The sequence below is a fragment of the Elgaria multicarinata genome, chromosome 18 (genome assembly GCF_023053635.1).
Source record: "Elgaria multicarinata webbii isolate HBS135686 ecotype San Diego chromosome 18, rElgMul1.1.pri, whole genome shotgun sequence".
NCBI classification, from domain to species: Eukaryota; Metazoa; Chordata; class Lepidosauria; order Squamata; family Anguidae; genus Elgaria; species Elgaria multicarinata.
Window position 1 is genome coordinate 10,839,856 of NC_086188.1, and position 20,995 is coordinate 10,860,850.

The 20,995-nt window shown below is 47.6% G+C and overlaps 1 protein-coding gene across 5 annotated transcripts in view; it reads right to left on the minus strand.

Moving 5' to 3' along the window:
* Positions 1-12,560: 12,560 nt before the first annotated feature.
* COMT (catechol-O-methyltransferase) overlaps positions 12,561-20,995 on the minus strand; it is a 52,562-nt gene continuing 44,127 nt past the window's right edge. For all 5 annotated transcript variants that reach the window (XM_063144410.1, XM_063144412.1, XM_063144409.1 and 2 more), the window contains exons 4-5: positions 18,662-18,793; positions 12,561-14,861 (exon numbers count right to left, since the gene is read on the minus strand). In XM_063144410.1, coding sequence (XP_063000480.1) covers positions 14,682-14,861; positions 18,662-18,793 — 312 coding nt within the window. In that variant the 3' untranslated portion in view covers positions 12,561-14,681. The remainder of the gene's footprint in view (positions 14,862-18,661; positions 18,794-20,995) is intronic.

Sequence of the window (20,995 nt, forward strand, 5' to 3'; positions counted from 1 at the left end):
CCAAAGGTTGTTGTGCCCCCTCTTTGGGGGGCATGGGCTTCTTCTGGAAATGAACCTTCTCTCTCTCTCTCTCTTTCTCATTCTCTCTCTCCCGTTTAAGCTGATTTCGAAACCCGTTGGACATCGGCGTTGCCGATGGGTTCTTGGGCATCCTAACTTGGATGTAAGACCAGGTCCAAAACGCTCTGTGCAAACTCGCCGCCGATGTTGTAGTTCTGCATCAGAAACCCAACAGCCGCAAAATGGCAGCTGTCTCTATACGGAACCAAAGCCAAGGGCGATTGAAGAGTCCAGCGGTGCTCCGAAAAGGTTCCCCTGTAGCTCAGGAGACGGGCCCCTCTCGCCAGGGACCAAGCTAGCCGCTGCGAGGATGGCTTGCTCTTTTGACCCTGCCGCCAGCCAGCCCTTGCTTGTCCTTCTTGCTTGCAACTGCTAGTTCTGTGTGTCATTTTGGCGTGCCGGAGCTTCTTGTCGCCACGCCCCACCCGTAGTTATAGTTTGTGCGATGTACGCTGACAAAGAGACAACCTTAGCAATGCATGTCAGGGACTGTGAGAGGGAGTCTAGGTAGCTCATCCTTCCAGGCCCTGTCCAGTGACAATCTTACTCTGCTTGTGTAGAACAAGAAGTAGGCATTAATAGGTAAATTGTGGGCTGCTTAGCCAGTGCAGCTGGGGCATTGCTCCTACATCCCTTCCTGTGGGTGATGACGAAAAGAATAACCCCATTCAGGAAGCCCTCCTTGGTCCAAAGCTACCTATTGGTCTTGATTCCTAAAAAAATGGATCTTCCACATTCAGGGGCACGGTATGCCTCTGCTTTCTAGACGCTTGTGGCCCCACAATAAGGCACAACTGTGTGCACTGGGCCCTGTGTTAGCATTCGACTAGGCTGACTTTGGGCCTCCTTCAGCAAGGCAGTTCTTATCGGCCCGTGGCAAAGACTTGAGCTCATGATGGCTTTCTAACAGGGCCCTTCCAGATGGTGCTAAACATCTGTCTTGGAACTTCCATTCCTTTTTGTCTGGACCTGTGAGATTGTTTAGCCTGCTATATGGTCTCTCCTGGTCCATAGAACTGATGCCGATCAGCGTGGATGCAAAGTGAGTGTCATTGACTTCCCATAGTCAGTGGAAGGGATGTCCCAGGAGCGCAGCTGTGGCAGGCTTTTGGGTGAGCTGAGATGCACTGAATCTCAGAGGCCCTGGGGTCTGCTGCTGTTGCTGCTGCACTTGTCCCAATACAGATGCACCCTTCCACACCTAGGGATGTCTGGATTTTCTAAAATCCATTTGTGTTTCACAGATTGTCCATTTTGTGATGTCATAAGAACACAAGCAGAGCCCTGCTGGATCAGACCAAAGGTCCATCTAGTCCAACGCTCCGTTCACACATTGGCCAACCAGCTGTCGACCAGGGACCCACAAGCAGGACACGGTGTGGAATCTGTGGGACAGATTTGTAGCAATCTGAACTGAGTTGATTCCGTGGCAGGTTTCTCCGACAACCCTGTGCCCTCTCCTGGCACCTGGATTACTTTATGCGGTTAGTAGGATCAGCAGAGGAGGGCCAAAGCCACACCAGGGTGGGGAATTTAGGCTTTGAATTTACAGGGCAGCCAGTCTCCAGAACTGGGGGACAACCTGTTGCCCTCCAGATGTTGTTGAACTCCCAGCTTCCATCACCACCCCAGCTGGCATAGCCAATGGTCAGCTCTTATGAGAGTTTCAACATCTGGAGAGCCACGGTTTCCCCACCCTGGTCTAGAGGCTTCTGGAACATCCATCCGTTGCTATAGGGCCTCCTGGTGCGTCTTGGCCCTTTTCCAGCCTTGCTCACCTGTTTTCTTTGCTTGAATGCATTCCAGAGTGCCAGAGAAGGCGTTAGTTAGATCCAATATGGAAAGAGGAGAGAAGAATAAGGACAAGGAAAGGAGCTAGATTTCCTGAAGGGAAGGGTGTCTCTTGTTGATAGGTGGAGAAAGGACAGTGAATACAGTATTGAATCAGAAGTAGGAAACTTTTCTTGATTCTCAGTGGAACTGAATTTGCCTCTACAATCAAGGCTGTGCCTGCATGGATGTTATAATTCTGTGCACGCACTCACGCATGCACACACACACACAGAGAGAGAGAGAGAGAGAGAGAGAGAATTTGGTACTAGGTTGTAGTATTTAGCATCTCGAGAGTCACGTCTTTCTTTTCAAACAACAACACCCCATCGAAACCAAGCTTTTAGCCAATAAGGCTAAAGGTGAGAGCTTGGAAATGTATGAGCGGTGGGCTGCGTCTCAGAAATCACTAGGAATAACAAGAGTTTCTAGTGCTCCATGAACATAATTTGAGTGCCCTGTGTACCTCTTTGATTCCCCCTGAATAGTCATGGCAAAAATATAAATATATGCATTTTTTTTTCTCAAGTCACATCATGTGTGCCAATTACATCATTCCGCTTCCTTAGCCCGAGATGTTTCTTTGGACACAACCCTGTCCGTAGCACAGGTTTTGAGTACTGTGTGAGCCTCATTTTTCACACAAACAGCAGATTATCACCAGCGTGTGGCATCTGTGTGACCGGCTTTCTCGATCCTATTGGAATTAGGGGCAGGTACAGGTGTGTGTGAGAGGTGGGCAAGTCATTGACACACACACACACCGCAGGTTTACCTGGCAGACTTACCTGGCAGCATCAGCTGAGTTTGGGAAGCTGCCACCATTGATATTTCTCACAGAAGCACACTGTGACCCTCTGGTGGCTGCTCCAAGGCATTGTGGGAAATTTAAAATGGTGGATGATTTCCCAGATCCAGTTGTTGTTACAAGAGGAGAGCCAAGGCAGGTCTTCGTGTTGGTGGGCCCTGCTGGGGTTCTTGAACCTCAGCAACTATCTGAGGGTGCCGGGTGACGATGTACTGAAGTTCTGAGGAAAAGTCCACATTGGGTTCCCGGAATTGGCCTGCAGTTTTTGAAGGCTGGCACAAACCACAGTGCTCAGAGGCTAAACTTCCACCCATGGGGTTGGATCCAGGATCAGCTTTCTGTGAGAGTAAAGGCTCCACTCATAGAATCATAGAATGGAAGAGTAGAGTTGGAGGGGGGCTATAAGGCCATTGATTTCAGTGCAGGAATCTACCTTAAAGCATGGAAAGCCCCTCCACTTGATTTTTGGAGATCCCCCTCCCCTCACATACCACAGCGCACTCCTTTCACCAGGGTCTCCTGACTCCTTGTGTAGCATTTTCAGGGGGCTGCCATGCGGAGGAGGAAGTTCATTTCCAACAGCATAATTGAATCAGCTTAAACCTGGATCTGACCCATGAGATAGGGGGCTATGGGCTACACATTGATTCCAGGCGACAACATCCTTTAGTCTCATCCCATCCAAATTATGCACGGCTCTAAGACCATGAGAATGCTGAATATCCCTTTTAGCTTCATCGGGCAGGATCAGGTAGATCCTTGATGCCAAAGAGAGGCAGGTGTGTTGTAAACACACCTGTGCAGAATAGGCTGGGGTAGGTAGTGGGACATAAACTGCATGATAACTTTATTACCTTCTGCTGGCAAGGTTCAGAGAAACCCCCATTGTATGTGTGCCACACGCACACATGTCCCCTGTTTTGGCCAGCCCATTGAATGTGCGGCAGCTTGGGCAGAGGGTACCTTCTGTGTTTTCAGGTGTCTCAGAGGTTTATCTGGTCATATGGACCTCGAACTCTAGAACCAGATCCATGGGTCAAAGACATCTTGAGTAAAACCGTGGCGATGGAACGAAGTCTTAGGATGATCTCAAAGGTCTGGAATCTGTATCTTGAAAAAGATTTAGCACTGACTCCAAAGTAATTCTTTTGTCTTGAAAGTGGCAGTGTGAAGAGGGAGGAAAGTTCGGCCAAATGACACCACCACTCCACTCACTTTTCTCACTCTTGCTGTGGCCTGTTTCATAGTCATGGTGTTGACAAAAACTGTACCCCCAGGCTGCTGGTAGGACACCCCCTTTTTTAAACCCACAAACCTCCAAAGTGAGGACTGGAAACATTGCTCTCACTCTGATTTGGCTTCATTCTCCTTCACTCTGATTTGGCTTCTTGACAAAGCCATATCATCAGGCACCACCATCAGGAAGTGATCAAGCTGAGAGTAATGTTTCCTCCCCCCTAGGGCATTGTGGGTAAAAGATATGGAACTCACCAACAGCTAGGAGTGTGATCCCCACTGCGCTGCTGCTGGTGATCGCCACAATTTTTGTCCTCTTTCAGGCCCCTTCAAAATCACTGAAATCCCGCCCCCCGCGCGCAACTTTACAGATGGCAAACATGTGGAGGAGCATTTTGGTCCAGCGCTAAGCAATACACACTGCTAATGCCCATTAACCATGTCACCTTTTTTCACTGATGTGTTTTGGAGGTAGGACGTATTAAACTCTTGTTCAGGTTAACATTTGTAGGCATTTTCATATGCAAGAGTGATATGCAAGATGGAAGGCTGAGTGAATTCCATCCCTGTTACACGCACACATACACACACAACACGCCCATATCAACAGGTCTCTGGTCCACATGAAATTTAGTGTGGAGAGGGTGATCATATGAAAAGGGCAGGGCTGCTGTATCTTTAACAATTGCATTGAAAAGGGAATTTCAGCAGGTGTCATTTGTATGCGTGCAGCACCTGGTGAAATTCCCTCTTCATCGTAACAAAGCTGCAGGATTCTTGCCCTCTTTTGTATCTGGTCACTCTAGGCAGGGCTCCTGCAGCTTTAACTGTTGCGATGAAGAGGGTATTTCACCAGGTGCTGCGTGCATACAAAGGACACCTGCTTAAATCCCCTTTTCTACACAACTGCTAAAGATACAGGAGCCCTGTCCTCCTTTCCATATGGTCACCCTCTGTTGAAATGTCTTGTATCTTCAGGTGATACAGAACACATATCCGATCTATGATGGCTCTTCCACACAGCCAAGTCACCCCTGGGGACGTAGCCTTACCACTGAATCTTGAGGCAGTAGATTGAACTGTATCACTTAGGGTGACCAATTGCAAAAGAGGAAAGGGCTCCTGTACCTTTACTAGTGGTGTAGAAGAAGGAAGATTTGGCAGGGGTAGCTTGCATGGCCAGTTATATCTGCCGAATTTCCCTTCTTCTACACAAGTATTAATGGTGCAGGAACCCTGTCTTCTTCTGCATCTCAAGTACCACTTCAGAGTTGTGTGTGTGCATGCCACATGTTTTGATACTGCTCTTTGTAAACAAAAAAGAACTCCCTGTGAGCAAAACTCTAGCATGTCAGGAAGAAAGATGCAATTCTAAGTTCGTACACACACACACACACACACACACACACACACACACACACACACAGAGTGTAAGCAAAAACAAACAAAAACTTTACATGCCCGGCAGAAAAGTTCTTGCTTGGCCTCTGCCATACTGTGCTAGTTTGCTAGGTGTAAGAAGTTAGATTTGAATTTGTTCATTGGTTACATAGGGGGCTATTAAAAACCGCCAACTCCACCTACGTTCTGAAGTGGTACAGCCCTCTCTACTGCACCAGGATTCTACCACTTCGTTCTGTGTTACATAGGGGAACGTTTAAAACCCTGAACACCACCTACAGTCTGAAGTGGTACAGTCTGGTCAACTGCATCAGGACTCTACCACCTCACTCTGCTGAGCATGTAGACCAGGGGCCATGGGTTCTGCTGTCAATAGTGACGCTATGTGTTGTGTGTGTGTGTGTGTGTTTGACCTTAGCAGTGTGGCTCAGCTACGTCTATCACCGTTGGCGTCCTCTTCATGCCTCTGATGGGCATGGCCTATGAAAGTCCAGGCGATGGTAAACCAGCGGGTGTCTTTTCAGATGCCAGAGTGCCATTTGGGCTTTCTGATATCTGAAGCATAAGCGGGGAGACGGTTCTGTCTCATGTTTCGGTGCAGATCAGGTAAGGCAAAGAATGTGACAGCAGAGTGATATAGAAGTCAGGAGTGCCCGAATGCCTCAAATGCAGCAGAGGGGCGATTCTTGCACCAGACAGAACATCCTTGACTTAAGCGACTTCTTGTAGTCGATGTGTTTGTAACAATCATGTGCCTTAAACTTTTCTTGTTGGGGGTGTGGATGGGGAGGGGGGAATAACCCAAACCCTAAAAAAATAAAATGATGATGATAATAAAACCTTCACAATTAAATCAACGGTGTGTGTTTCTGTGCCCTTCCTCGACATAATTGCTGTAGTTTTAGACCGGGCGGGGTTCCTTTTGCATTGTATTTACACTGTATTCTAAACAGACCAGTTTGGTTTTAAGACTTCAGGGGTGGGATGGGGTGGGTGAGGGGGTGCGGATTATGCTTTCACAGAACCAATGTTTAACATAACCCGAATGTATTAATATTATTCTAGGAACTTTCCGTAACACAGACAAGTAGAATGCTTGTGGAAAGCAGGTGTGTAGGTTAACCATTTTGGTGTGTTTTCAATAAACGATGCCTGGAATGAACCTCGCGTGTTTTCGGTTGTTTTGGCTTACTCTGTGCGAAATTGTGAGCTTCAGATGGGTGGAAGAAAAGGATTCCCCTCTATGAGACATGGCGTCCTGTAAGCACTCTGCATACATCACCCAACTAACCCAGGTCTAGGAATAGCAGAAGCTGCCCTTAGACTCTTCATCCATCCAGACCTGTATTGCCTATTCCAGGGAGGCACGTCTGGGGGCCAAATCCACCCCACCCCGGGAATCCTCAGATGGCCACATCTCCATTCCCTGGCCCCATCCCTTCCTCCTGACCATCAGTCGCTTCGTTGTTTTCCTAGCCTTTGTACAGTTTCTTTTCCCCTCCGCTCCCATACTAAATGGTTGAAATGCGAAAGCTGGTACTAAGAGCCTTACGATCCAACATGGGAGTATTTTTTTTTTTTGCTCTGCCCCTTTTGCCTTTGACACTGCCCCTTTTTGCCTTCAACCCCACCCACCCCTGGAATGCGGCCCCCCGAGAGCTGCTTTGAAATGGGATGCAGCCCTCGGGCTGACAGAGGTTCAACACCTCTGCTCTGCTCTAACTGATGGGTCTCTGGAATCTCAGGCGAGGGTCTTCTCTATCTTCTGCGACCCAATCTTTCTAACTGGATATGCCAGGGACTGAACCTGGGACCTTCTGCATGCAGAGCTGGGTGGGGCCTGTGTCTTCTTTTACAGTAATCTGTTTGAAGGGCTATCCAGTCCAATTCCGGTTGGAAGATATTGAACCATGGGAAGGTGACATTTCCCAACAAGAGTACCTGGACACCAGACTTACAAAGGCACACCAGTCTCCTGGACACAGTCTTCCACATGATGGTGAGATGTCCTGCATTTCTGTTTAAATTCGAATTATTTCTAAATTTGTATATCTATGTATAAATGATCCTATGTAAGTTCTATGCAAGTCAGTGTCCTTCTTTGCCTCCTCTGCTTTGGGTGATGCATGTAACTTTTAGGGGGTCAATTCACAAATGGCCAGCCAGTTGTGCTCTGTCTTTGTAAGGATTGGGGCCCACATCTCTGCAGATGGACCCAGGGAAGGTGTAGGAACAGATTCAGAGTCAGTTGAGGAAGAAGAGTGATGGAGCTACCAGGGTTAGAGGAGATTAGGCAGGGCAATGGTGTCAGAGAGGAGTCTTTCTAGATGCTGGCTAATCAGTTGGATCAAAACCAACCAGAGACCTCTCCATCCACCTGTGGGAATGTCAGATCTGATGGTGAGGGAGGAGCTGGGAGTGACGGACTCTAGGATCAGATGATGGGCGAAGAGGGAGGAGCAACTTCGGGAAGTGAAGGCAGCCGAAAAGGTTGGCCACTCACAAGATCCCCCATGCGAAAGATCCTCCCTGAGGGTGGGTTTGGAAGAGCCACACTCAGGTTTCCTACTAGTTTTGTTAGACGTTTTGCTAAACTGTAGTTTAGGATTAGTTTTAGTACCAGGATTGTCTTACAGCCGTAACCACAGTTAGATATTTAGGATTTTATTATTTTAATTGTATTTTAGCACTGTTCTTGTTTTTATGCATGAAGAGTGTGTTTGTGTGTGTGTGTGTGTGTGTGTGTGTATAATTTCAATGTGTATGTTTGAGTCACAGTGTTATGACCTGCAGTTGCAACAATAAACTACTCCTGATAGCGGGCACCATTTTCATCGCAATGTTCAGCAAAGGGAACTTCTTGTAGGTCAATTAGTATTGTGCAAAGCTGACTAGAGAACCTGAAGAGTGTCTCATCTGGCTGTGATTTGCATAACCAAAGCTATTTACCAAGAGAACGGTCTTCCTTGTGTGACTACGGAGATGCCTGGAGGCTTGGCACTCAATAATAAAATCGTAATAAAACAATAAGAAAGGGAAGAGAATGCACCAAATAGGAACAGGAGACAATAAAACGCAACAGTGTGAAAGTAAGAACAAAGTCAAGTCCTAAAAGCTGTAGAAGAAAGAAAAGCTTTCAATTGAGCTTTAAAAACAGTAACTGAACTCGTGATCCGCAAATGCTCTGGAAGAGAATTCCAGGCATAAGGGGGCAGCAAGAGAAAATGGACGAAGCTGAGCAAGAGTAGTAGAGACCCTTGGGTGGGTAAAAAACATGGCATTCGATGAGCGAAGAGCACGAGTGGGCCAATAGTGAGAGACGAGAGAAGAAAGATAGGAAGTTCTTCTGTTGATGTTTTACCTAGTTAGATGCCGCCTGTAACCCACAGAACTCAAGCAAATGCAGTATTTTTACATTCTGACCTTTTACGGTTGTCAGAACCACTTCATTTGCAGGCAATCATGGTCCCGGCATACTGGAAAATGGAGACTCAAGAGGTCAAAGATTAACTTGGGAACCACGAGCGTGAAATATTAGGTCCCGTCATCCGTTTTCAATTTCAAAACATTGTGCTGCTTGATTGGTTCCAGATGTATTTACAGGAATAGCTCTGGCTTATCTTGTTAAGAGAAAGCCGTGCGTTTAAGAATTATGTCTGATCTTGCTGCTCATTTCTTTTTCCATTTTTTGTTTGTTTCTTTCATTTTGATCGGATCCTTATTGTGCTTGTGCAGTCCTTCACATGCCTGCTGTTCGTATATCAAAGACAAGGGCAGGAATAATATAGGGGACAAGGCAAAAGAAAATGGTTAAAAACTGGACATTTGATCCTCTGTATTTGGGCACGGATGGAGACATTGGTTTCTTTTCACACTGGATTTAGGCTTTAATTGAATTGTCATAGACTGCTTGTTTTGCATTTCATTGACATTTGTTCCCACTATACGAAAGTTTTACAGACTTAGAACTCTTAGTTCATACAGCCTTAATCCGCAGGACAATTCATACATTTTATACCATTCACACCTTAGGAATTTTCATTTCCCAGCACTCTTCATATCTATTTAATATCATTGCTACTGAGAAGGGCAGAAAATGAAATGTTTAGCTCTAAGTATATTTTGAAATTTCTATTTTTGTTATTCTAACTTTCAGCTGTGTGTATATGAAATATTAAAACTCACACCCCTAACAAATGAGGAAAGCATTTCATGCATCTGATGGCTTGTAGTTTATTTTAGCTCTCCTCTCTGTGATTTGTCTCATGCCCCTTTAAAGTCATCTAAGAAAGTGATTATCACAAACTATGACAGGAGAATCCCATGCATTATGTGTTGTTTGAAGAAGTAGGTTATTGACTTAAACAAGCAGAGCCCTGCAATCCAACTTTGCTTGCTTGTTGTGGGTGGGGATGTCCGAATATAGTGAAATCCATCCAGTGTTTCATGGATTATGCAGTGTCGTTCGTTCTAGTATCCGTTCACAGATGGATTTGATTCCGCCCCCCTCCATTATGCAGAAAAATAGGCAAATAGTTCTGTAAGAGGGTTCTGCAACATAACAAACACTTATGCCGGGCCCGTCGCATAAGCCCTTCGCAGGCCAAGCGTCACCACTTGAAAACCTGAGGGAGAATTAATTAAAACCTTTGCCCTAGCTATGAGGGAAACAGGTTTAATACAGGATCTGCTCTAAATATATTGTGGGTATAATCTGGTATGGGTGTTTAATAATTGTAAGGCAGATAAATAATGCCAAGCTGACATGTGGTATTTGGTAGCTAACAAAATAATAAGAAGTTTATTGTTATTTAAAAACTTTAAATAAAAACATAACACTTTCAATCCTGCCTAATCTAGACTTTCCACACACCAACCCTTCACTCTCTCTCTTTACACCAATCCTCAGTCCCTAGAATCTAAACTCTTCTTACTTTACAACTAAACTTCAACTGGTACAAAACTGGGCAGCACGGTTACTAACAGGGACTGGCCGACGAGACCACATCACACCACTCCTTTTCCAGCTTCATTGGCTGCCAGTCCAGGTCCGGGCCCAATTCAAAGTGCTGGTATTAACATTTAAAGCTCTAAACAGCTTGGGGCCAGGCTATCTGAAGGAACGCCTCCTCCCGTATGTACCTGCCCGGACCCTAAGGTCATCCTCAGGGGTCCTTCTCCGTGAGCCCCTGCCAAAGGAAGTGAGGCAGGTGGCTACCAGGAGGAGGGCCTTCTCTGCTGTGGCACCCCGGCTGTGGAATGAGCTCCCTAAGGAGGTTCGCTTGGCACCTACATTATATGCTTTTAGACGCCAGGTGAAGACCTTTTTATTCTCCCAGCATTTTAACAGTCTATAAATAAATTTTAACTCGGTGTTTTAAATTTGTAATTTTGCACTGCTGCAGTTTTTATCTGGATGAGCTTTTATATTGTATTTTACTGTTGTTTTATACTTTGAATGTTTTTAATTTTTGGGAACCGCCCAGAAAGCTCCGGCTATTGGGCGGTATAGAAATGTAATAAATAAATAAATAAATAAATAAATAAATAAATAAATAAAATAAAAAACACACACAAAAACAAAAACTAAACAACTCCTCCCACAAACTCCCAACACACTCCTTATATACGCCTCTTCCCATCATAAACCATACCCACTCAGTTCTAACATTCCCTACTTACCAGACATACTTATCCAGACATCTACAATATAATCAATTGTGGGGTAACGCCACAGATTCACAACAATTTACATAATTTATGTTAGTATGTAACATTTAGTATATCATCCCCCGTTGCATTCAACTTTTCCCCATCTATATATGGGTGGCGTATGTCTCAGCAAAATCGGGCGTATTTTCTTTTACAGCAACGGACATGGGTAAGTCAGGTGTGTGTGTGAAATGCATGTGTGGTTGTGTTATAGCTTTTTTTACGGGGTGGGGTTGGGTGTTCCCTCCTTTGAGATTCCCACACACACACACATTTGTTGCAACTCTGCACCACAGGGCTTGGCTGAGACCCCCTCTTGATTGTGTTGGTGCCACTTTTGATCCATAACCATCGACACTCTGCCCTGAACATCAGAAATAGCGTGAATGAGTATTATAACTGCTGCTTTGGTTCTACAATATTGAATATATTGACTTTCGAAGTCTCCTGGTTTCTGCCTTCTTTGGCTCACAAACAAGAATAGTCTGCCCACCCATTCATTTCTTTCCCTCTCGTATTTTTTGATGCAGTTCATTAAACAAACAAACGAAGTAATTCTTGAATAAATGAGAAATGGTCAAGAAACTGCAAATGACCTCAATCTTTTGCTCTTGTGTTAACAGATCATTAACTACTGGGCCTGGCCAATATTTCTCATTTGGCTAATTGATCTTAATTAGGATTGTGTGGGATTAGTTGTTTGGAACACACACATCGCTGCTTGGAGCGGGGTGAGTATTTTGAGCTTTTAATCCATCAGAGCTGCTTTACACATTGACATCTTTCTCTCGACAAAGAAAAAATAGGAACGGATCAATGAAAACTGGGCTGTGAGAACAGTGAGGGTGAGCGGGCTCATAGAGAGGTACTAATTCTGAGCTTAAAAGATGGCATTTTGTGAACCACCCAGAGAGCTTCAGCTATTGGGCGGTGTAAAAATGCAATAAATAAATAAATTTGCATCGTAGGTGGCACTCAATGTAGGCCGAAGGTATTCCTTCAAATATTTGAGGAGCTGCTACACAGAAGAGAGCAAAGGAGATGGTCTCTGCTGCCCCAAAGGGCAGAACTGGCTCTAATGAGTTTAAGTTCCAGGCGGGTCGGTTTCACTTGAACACTAGAAGAAGTTATTGAAAGTAAGAACCAGTGGAGGCTGGCAGCTCGGATTTTGGTGGGGCTGTGGATCCATTTTGGATTTCCGTCAGAACTCTATAGGAGCTATGCAAGGTGCTGCAGCCCATCCCCAAACTATAGCTCCTTTAGAGTTCTGATTCTGGCTGAAACCCAGAATAGATTCACAGCCCCACCTAAATCAGATCCGCCAGCCTCTGGTGACAAGTACATAATATACAAGAGTCTGTAATAATGTAGAGCAGAGATAGACCACTTGGTCTAGTTGTAGACTGCAGCTCCCCTCAGCATCAGGCAACATGGCCGAGGGTCAGGGATGATGTGGATTGTAGTCAATTAAAAGGCGCATCAGTAACTCAAACACGAGCCATGACACAAATGGTTCTCTTTGGAAAACCTACTTTTATTTATAAATCTGAATGTTTATAGATTTTGGACCTGTGACAGGGAGTACAGAGCAGGAGAGTTCTTGCAAGTTTAGGGCGGACACAATTAGTCTCTGTGTTGTTGGCCTCTCTCGCCTTTCAGTGACCGTCTCCCCCTCAACAGCGGTGGAGTTGTGCTGAACGGCGAAGAACCCACGGCCAAGTTCATCAACTGGAATGGCCCGACTCTCCCGGCCGTGATGCCAGAAGCATCTGCCGATACCTGCCCAGGAGGGTGCACTCCAATCTCTCTGCCTGCTGTTTGGGATCGAGGCACAATACAAAAGCGGGGCTGAAGGAAAACAACAATGCCAGCAAGGCCTTGGTGACCTCCCAGTTTTGGTGCACCAGTCGAAAGAGGACTCTTCTTTTGCACCGTTGTTAAGTCAGGGAAGCAAGGCCGTGAGTATACTCTTCAATCTAACACACACACACACAAACACACACACACACACCCCTTGCCTGCCTAACCTCCCAGGGGGTGCTCCGTAGGGTTCTACCTGAGGGCTTCATTGCACCGTCTGGCACCAGGCAAGATAGGGCTAACTGGTTTCTTAGGGTTGTGAAACTGGTTTGATATGGATCTTGTGACCCGGTTGCCACCAGAGGCTCTTTTCGGGTGAATCGTCTAACCAATCTAAGTTTTGACTTTGAAATAGGTAGATAAATGGGGCGCTGAGTAAATCAGGGGTACAAAACCTCAGGCCCAGGGTTTGAGTTGTCCCAGATGGCCACGTCCCTTCCCCCCACCCCCCGGCCACTGGTAGTTTTCTGGCTTCTGTGCACACACACACACCCGCATTTTAAAAGGCTGAAACGCCTCTCCAACGAGGCTCATTTAAGAGTTTTTAACTAAAAGGTGTTGGCATTGGGGGTGTTTTTGACCTGCCCCTTTTGCTCCCACCACCACCACTAGAATGCAGCCCCCAGGGAGCAGCTTTTAAGTGGAATTTGGCCCTTGGTCTGAAAAAGAAGTTCAACACTTCAGCAGTAAGTGATCCAGTGGATAGAAGGCAGAGGAGAGCCCGCAGCTACGTGTGGGTTGGGTGGGCCCAGGCAGTGAATTGGGATGTACCAAACATTTCCCTGTTGCAAGGTATTAGTTGGTTTGGAACATAGATAAATCCGTCACATTTGAAACCAGCAGAGGGAGGATTTGGAGGCGGGAAGGTTGTCCCTTTCTGAAACCAGCAGTACAAAAATATGCAAACATATGCTCATTTGCTTAAATTGCCCTTTTTCTATACAGATTGTGGTTTTCAGCTGCGTGCTGTCCTGGTTATTTTAACACTGAGCTACCTCCACCATCTGGCTTCTTCCTATAAAAACAGACCGGGGCAGCCGGGGCCAAAGGGAGTTGGTGTCATTGTTACAGTCCTGCCACGTGGTTTCCCCCAAAAAATACCCCGTGCAAAGGTATTGTCTCCCTGCCGCTCTACCTATCCCCAACGGGGTTTCTCAAAAGAGCGGTTTGGTTTCGTTTAGCTGAGAAACACAAAAGGGTTGGATCCAGATTGGAGCTGGATGAATTGCGCGGGCAAAAGTGGACTTCCCTGCCCAGTCCTTCCCACGGCAGCCATCGCCTCCCCCCCCGCCGCCCCCTGAGATCCTTCACAGAGGGCCAGGAGGCTCTGCAGAATGGGGAGGGGGAGGATCCCCCAAAATAAGGCAGCCGCACCTCTTGCAGAAAGAAGATCCCAGATCCAACACAGGATCCTGGACCCGGAATCTGCATTTGGAACTGGAGCCAACGTTTTTAGAGAAAGAAAGGCCAGCAAGTGAGTTCTTCCTCCCATTCATGAAGCCAGTCATGAACCAAAATGAGAGGACTACAACATGGTCCCTTGGGGGCATGTGGGGCTGTTCCGTGGCTGCCTACCTAAACACAGGCTCCCCCTATAGATGAGTTTCCTTGTATTATAAGTCGCCTTCCTGCAATACGCTTGCTTTTCAATCACAGGCCCCAAATTACAGAAAGCTAAAGTTCAAGCAGTGACAAGACTAAGGGCTCACAGATACAAACAGGGGCTGAACGCTAGTTAACTCTCTCTCTCTCTCTCTCTCTCTCTCTCTCTCTCTTATCCCAGGTACACAGCCTTCTCCATAGCATCTTCTACTTTCATATACTCCAGGTGAGAAGGGTAGTTGGTACACTCAAAGTGCTCGCTGCTACGGACGTACTTGATGAAATCTGGAGCCCCTGGGAAGATTATGTTGTCAGCCAGAAGAACGGAGCCCTTGCGCAAGAGGCCATTTTCCTGAGAAGACAAAGGAAGGGGGTTAATATTAGCTCTAGCCAGGCAGCTCCTGCCATTGTGAGGAAGGCCTGGTCTTCTATTAGAACAACTCGGAAGCGCTTTAAAAGAGACCATGCAGACTCCAGGTGAGCAAAAGGTAGATCCTTCAGATGTTTCGGATTTTAACTTCCAGAAGCCCGTCAGTAGTGTGGGAGTTGAAATCTGAAAAATCCGGAGAACTTCCTGTCCACTGCTGTGCACATTGCCCAACAAGTTCGCCAAGCACTGCCTGGTTAGCTCTGTTTCGGGCAGCCAGCCCAGCCGAGCGTTCAGCAATGCGCACAGTCCGGGACTTTAAGGGAAGTGCGCAATTCCCCCGACACGGAGTTAGCGTGCCGGAAGAATTGTGCATGCTCCCAAGACGCCCAAAAGCGCACTTTGCCTCCCTCCCCTCCATGCCAATCATGGCCTTAAAGGCCCTCTTAATCCAAGAGGAGTTTTAAGGCCACAGTAGGCATGGAGGGGAGGGAGGCAACCACACTTTCTGGGCCTCCGGAAAGTGCGCAGATTCCTCTGGCCATGCTAATGGCGTGGCTGGGGGAATCTATGCACTTTCTGGGGGGGGGAGGCTGTGCCCATTGACGTGTTTCAGCCCCCGGTGGGCATGGAGAGGGCAGGGAGGAGGATAAGAATGGCTTTTCCCTTCTACTCGAATGGTGGTGTGGAGGGAGAAAATAAGGAATTTCCCCAGCCATGGGGAAATTGTGTTAGTTCCTCCCCACACGCGCACCAATGGGGGTCTTAAAGGCCCTATTAACAGGGCTTTTCAGGCCCCCATGTGTGTGGGGAGAGCAGGGAGGATGAGGATAAGAAGGGTTTTTCCTTTCTACTCTAATGGTGACTGCTATTAGAGTAGAAGGGAAAAACCTTTTTCCTCCTCCTCCTCCTCTCCCCCCTCCCGCTGCTGATGGGGGCCTTAAAGGCCCTGTTAATATGGCCTTTAAGACCCCCATCGACACAGGGGGGAACTAACACAATTTCCCCAGGGCTACAGTGGAGGAAGAAAATACGGAATTTCCCCAGCCATGGGGAAATCGTGCATTTCCCCCTGCTCCGATAATAGCAGCCGCCATTACCGCAGCGGGAGGAAAAGGATAAAAGGGCACATGCAGGTCAGGTCCACCTACCTGGCGATGGCTCTCCAAGGCCTCATGCGGGGGTGGGCGGAGCTCAAGATCCCGCCAGGTTTCTCCACCCTCCCTGGGCTGCCATTAATTGCAGCCAGGCACCTCTCCACCGTGCCTGGGTCCAGCTCCAGCTGAGAGCCCCCTCCCTCTTGCTACCAACTGTCTCTGGAGAGGCCACCAGTGAGGGAGGAAGCAGCAGCCAGGCACCTCTCCACCGTGCCTGGATCCAGCTCCAGCTGAGAGCCCCCTCCCTCCTGCTGTCATCTGTAACTGCTGAACTTTACAACTAAGATTGTAGTGCCTGAATTTGCTTTCCTTTCCCCCCTCCTCCTCCTTCCCAGTCCCCTTTCCTTTTGTGTCATGTCTTTTAGATTGTAAGCCTGTGGGCAGGGACTGTCAAGAAATACTTTTGTAAGCCGCCGTGAGAGCCTTTTTTGGCTGAATGGCGGCATAAAAATCCTTAAATAAATAAATAAATAAATGACGCAAGGGGAGTCTTCCATCTGATTTCTGCTACAGCCCAGGACAGGATGGCTCCACTGCAGGACCCTGGTGGAGTTGGCAAGACTCACCTTCTGACGGAACCAGGACCATTCTTAGCTCAGTTGCACTTAGCTCTTTTCTCCAGCCCAATTTTCCTGCCCTGCCTTTCCCAATTTGTTTTAAGAATAATTAGTGGCGTGTTTGGAGGATGCCAGCTGAATGCTGCCCTTCTCCCCTATCCCATAGCGTCTCTCCCATGACCCGCCTTCAGGGCAAGAGCTTTAACACAGGGGAGTGAGCAACGGAGTTCCCCCCCCGGCCAGACGTTTTGGCCTACAATTCCCATCAGTCCTCACCATTGGCTGTGCTGGCTAGGCCTGATGGGAGTAGTAGTAGGGCCACACATTACCTAACTGCAGAGTCAAATGGGAAAGCCTGTTGCTAGAATTCCTGACAGACGAGCTGGAGGGATTCCTTGGCTCAGGACAACAAGTTGGGACAAGCAAGAGGGAGGAGGCCTAGACCCTGCGACTTTGAGCTCTTTGGAGAAAGGGAACAAACAGGATATAAAATGGAATAAAAACAAATAAATAAAACAAGCATGCTGTTATGTCCCTGTAAGGCAGCCTTCCGCCAACCTGGTGCTAAGGAACTAGTAAAGGGTCGCCTAAGATCTACTACAGGGCAAGAAAGACTCGGGGCGTTACCCTATGCATGTTTAGACAGATAAAAGTCCTACAACTCCCAGCACGACTGGCTGGGGAGTGTTGGGAGTTCTAGGACTATTTTTTCTGTCTAAGCATGCCTAGGGTTGTGCCCTTAACCGACTTATTACAGGGCTGCTAGGCAAATCTCTCTTGATAATTTAACTGGGAAGTTTGTCCAAATGAAAAGCAAGGGAAAGAAGTCATCCAAGTGGGCTACCTGTTGAACATCTTAGATAATGCAGTCATTCTTGGAATAAAGGATCCCCCCACACACACACTTTGAATAGTGCAACGTCTGATCATTTGGGCTCTCAGTTTCCTCCTGCATTCCACTGTAGTAGGTTTGCCTATCTAGCAAACTGGCATTTGTGGTATATTAATGAATGCAGCATCATTAAACACAACATGCTAAACAGTAAAACGCATGCTTTTTGTTGCTCTGCCATATATTTAAAGATGCAATGATGTTATCTACTGACATGGGGTGGGGTGGGGGGCAGTACCCCCCCCCAAAGACTGTTCTGCTTTGGGTTACATATTCGCAGCAGAGGGTTTGGTGCAGCCTCCCCCCGCCCCCGCTGGGAAATTGAAAAGTCTACTAGGCATGTAGCGAGTGCCCAACTGAGTTCAGGGGTCCAACAAATTCCCCCGTGTCCACCTCCCCGGACCCAGTCCGGGGCCCGACAGCCGTCCACCCCCCACTACCAAAATTGCGCACTCCCCCGCTCCCAAGCTGCATCAATGGGGCCTTTACAGTCGTCATTAACACAGTGGGGGAAAGTGTTCAATTTCCCGAAGCTCCGTTGTGTGCACAATGGATCCTCCAGAAATTGCACACTCCCCCCCCCCACTGCATTAATGGCAGCCATAAAGGAGGAAGTCTGTGATTTTGGCAGCGGGGTGGACGTCTGCCGAGCTCTCATTGGGCCGAGCCTCAGAAGAAGGTCGTGAGGACGTGAGAGAGTTCGCCACCCCTACAAGTCTACGCCCCTGCTCCTCGAGATCCCTAAAGATGCCATCGGTTGACCCTTCGGCCTTCTGCATACCAAGCATGTGCCCTAACACCCTGACCTCTGGCCGTACCCCCAAGAAAACCCCGCCCCCATAAAGCTGCCAGCAAGAGTCAAAGTGATAACCACAGCTCAGGGTAGCTTGGGGTACCACCAACCACGCTGTGCTGTGTGTGCACTGCAGATGAATGAAAAGTAAAGCAAAAGGTGTTCATCAGATACGTCAGCCTCCCTGACTTGGTGCCTTCTCAACTCCTAACGTCCCCAACACTCCCCAGTCTGGTGAACCCAATCAGCAGCTCTCAGGGGAAGCCAACAGTTTTGCAGGAGTCTGAATCAAAAACGCAGGGAATAAAAGCCCCATACGGAGAGGCGGGGGAACCCCCCAAGCAGCAGCAGCCCAGAATTTCTAAAGAGGGATTGCTCCGACTTACTTCAAGCAGGACAGTGTCTGGAGCGTATCTTTCTTTCCAGTGGTCCAGAAAGACAAAATCTAACGTGTCCACCATATAGTTTGACTTCAGCAGGGGGATAACGTCCATCGAATGGCCTTCGATGATGGTCACCTGAAAGGGAAACCCATTTGTGTTACCGGCAGGGCCAGCGTCCGCACCAGACATCCTTGGGCGGCGCTTGGGAACCCAATGCCCTCTGGTGGCCCACGCTGCATGCCTGTCCTAATGCCCCCCACCCCAACATTTAATATTTTTCCTAACCCAATGCTCTGAGCAGCAGCAAGCTGCTGGGTCTACCTGCCATTTTAAGTTCCTACAATGCCCCCCCTATGTAGTGTCACCCAGGCCAATGTGTGGAACTCAGAAGGCGGCCCACAGCCAGCCAGTGCGGCACAGAACAGGGCTGCTGCCCACCACCGATGCCAGAGAAACCTGTCGGGGGCCCTCCATGAAGGAAGGAAGGGGGCGCCCCATCAAATCTGGAGCCAGCCCTGGTCACGGCAAAGGCAATTGCCTTGGAGCAAAACAGATGACAACCACAACACCAAACCATGTTGACAGGAATTAGAATTACTCAAGTTTCTGAGCATGTCACTCTCTGTTTCTGTGTGTGTATATATGTGTGTGTCTCTGTGTCTCTCTCTTTCTGTGTGTGTGTTTATCTCTCTTTGTTTCTGTCTATCTCTCTCCATTTCTGTATGTTGTGTCTATCTCTCTGATTCTCCCTGTGTGTCTATCTCTCCATTTCTCTCTGTGTGTGTATATGTGTGTCCATTTCTGTTTGTCCCCACACACATTTCTCTCTCTCTGTATGTGTGTGTCCATTTCTCTGTGTGTGTGTGTGTGTGTGTTCCCATTTCTGTGTGGCTGTGTGTCCCCCCCATTTCTCTGTGTGTATCTCTCTCTCTCTCTGATTGTGTGTATGTCTGTATGTGTGTGTGTGTGTGTTTCTCTCTGTGTGTATGTGTACGCCTGTCTCTCTCTGTGCGTAGATAATATATTGGCTCCCTTATTTCTTCCCAAAGCATTTTCTCTCTGTGTAATTATAAAATGGATGACCTTGCTTCTGGTAAAGAAAACTCTCCTGCCAGCGACAGGGGAAATCTCCGGCAGGACACAGTGCCTGGCTTGGCTTAAAACCTCAAATCAAAACATTGTAGCCCAAAGGAAACCAAATGGAAAAAGAACGAACTTTAAAAAGCCGACGCTGTTTTCCGCTGCCGCAGAGTGAAGGGCAAACAAAAACGAAAGAACCGCAAACACAACTCAGCCAGTGTTGCTCAGGGCCAGTCTAGACACAACCGCGGCAAGCCCTGGTGTTCAAATCTATATCTGCCTCACTCGTGTGTTCATGATTGTAGGTAGCAAAAATGGCACATGGCCAAACCACCACCCTCACAATAACAATAGCAATAACAGCAGCATCCTCAGGCAACTGCCCAGGCCTCAGCACCATAGCTGGGCCCACCACATGGCACCTATTTGTGCTCTCTCTTTTAACCCACAATCCAGTCTGAGGAGCACTGGCCAGCTAGGGTCCAACTGCCATTTTAATTTCCCACAATGCCCCACAGCAATGCTACCTCGAGAGCATGACGGAAGTGTGACATGGGTTGCCATTGGAACGGAAGGAGGGGGACAGAAGGGTGTGGCAGCTGGAAGCAGTTGGGAGAGGGAGAAAAAAGGGAAAAGAAGGGAGGAGGAGGAAAGAGGAGAGGAGGAAGGTTTCCAAGGGATTTTGGGGAAGAAATGAAGGAGAAAACAACGAGGGACAGAATGGCTGTGAGGAGCAGGGAATTGGGCAGCCTGCCACAGTGAACAGCATTTCAGGAGCGGCATAGGAAGTTTACCTGGGCAGTGTGCAGGGCCCTGCAGGAACGGTTGAACCGCTGTTTAGGAGTCGAGATAACTCAGGGACTCATAGTGTGTTCATGGTTATTATTAATAAATTCTTAAGTTTGGTTAAAAAAAAAAAAAAGAGGAGGTCTTCTATGTTTGACTAAGTCCTGGTGCCTCATCCAGATTCCTTATTTCTGGTCACAGAAGCTTAAAAGCTATAATGAGACTGAGGTTACAAGCTTGGCTTTGTTGATCTCAATGGGAATATAATCATTTTAATCCGAGCCAAAGAGGAAATCCTTCATTCCCCCCATGGGTAGCAAATTTTGACATCCACAAAGGTAAGGGCAGGGAGGGAGGGATCTCCCTCTATTTCCCCACCTTCTCCTATCTCTGTCCTTTCTCCCTACCCCCCACTAGCATCAGGCACATTAGGACATATAATTTCCCCAAAGATCGACTGGGAAAATTAAA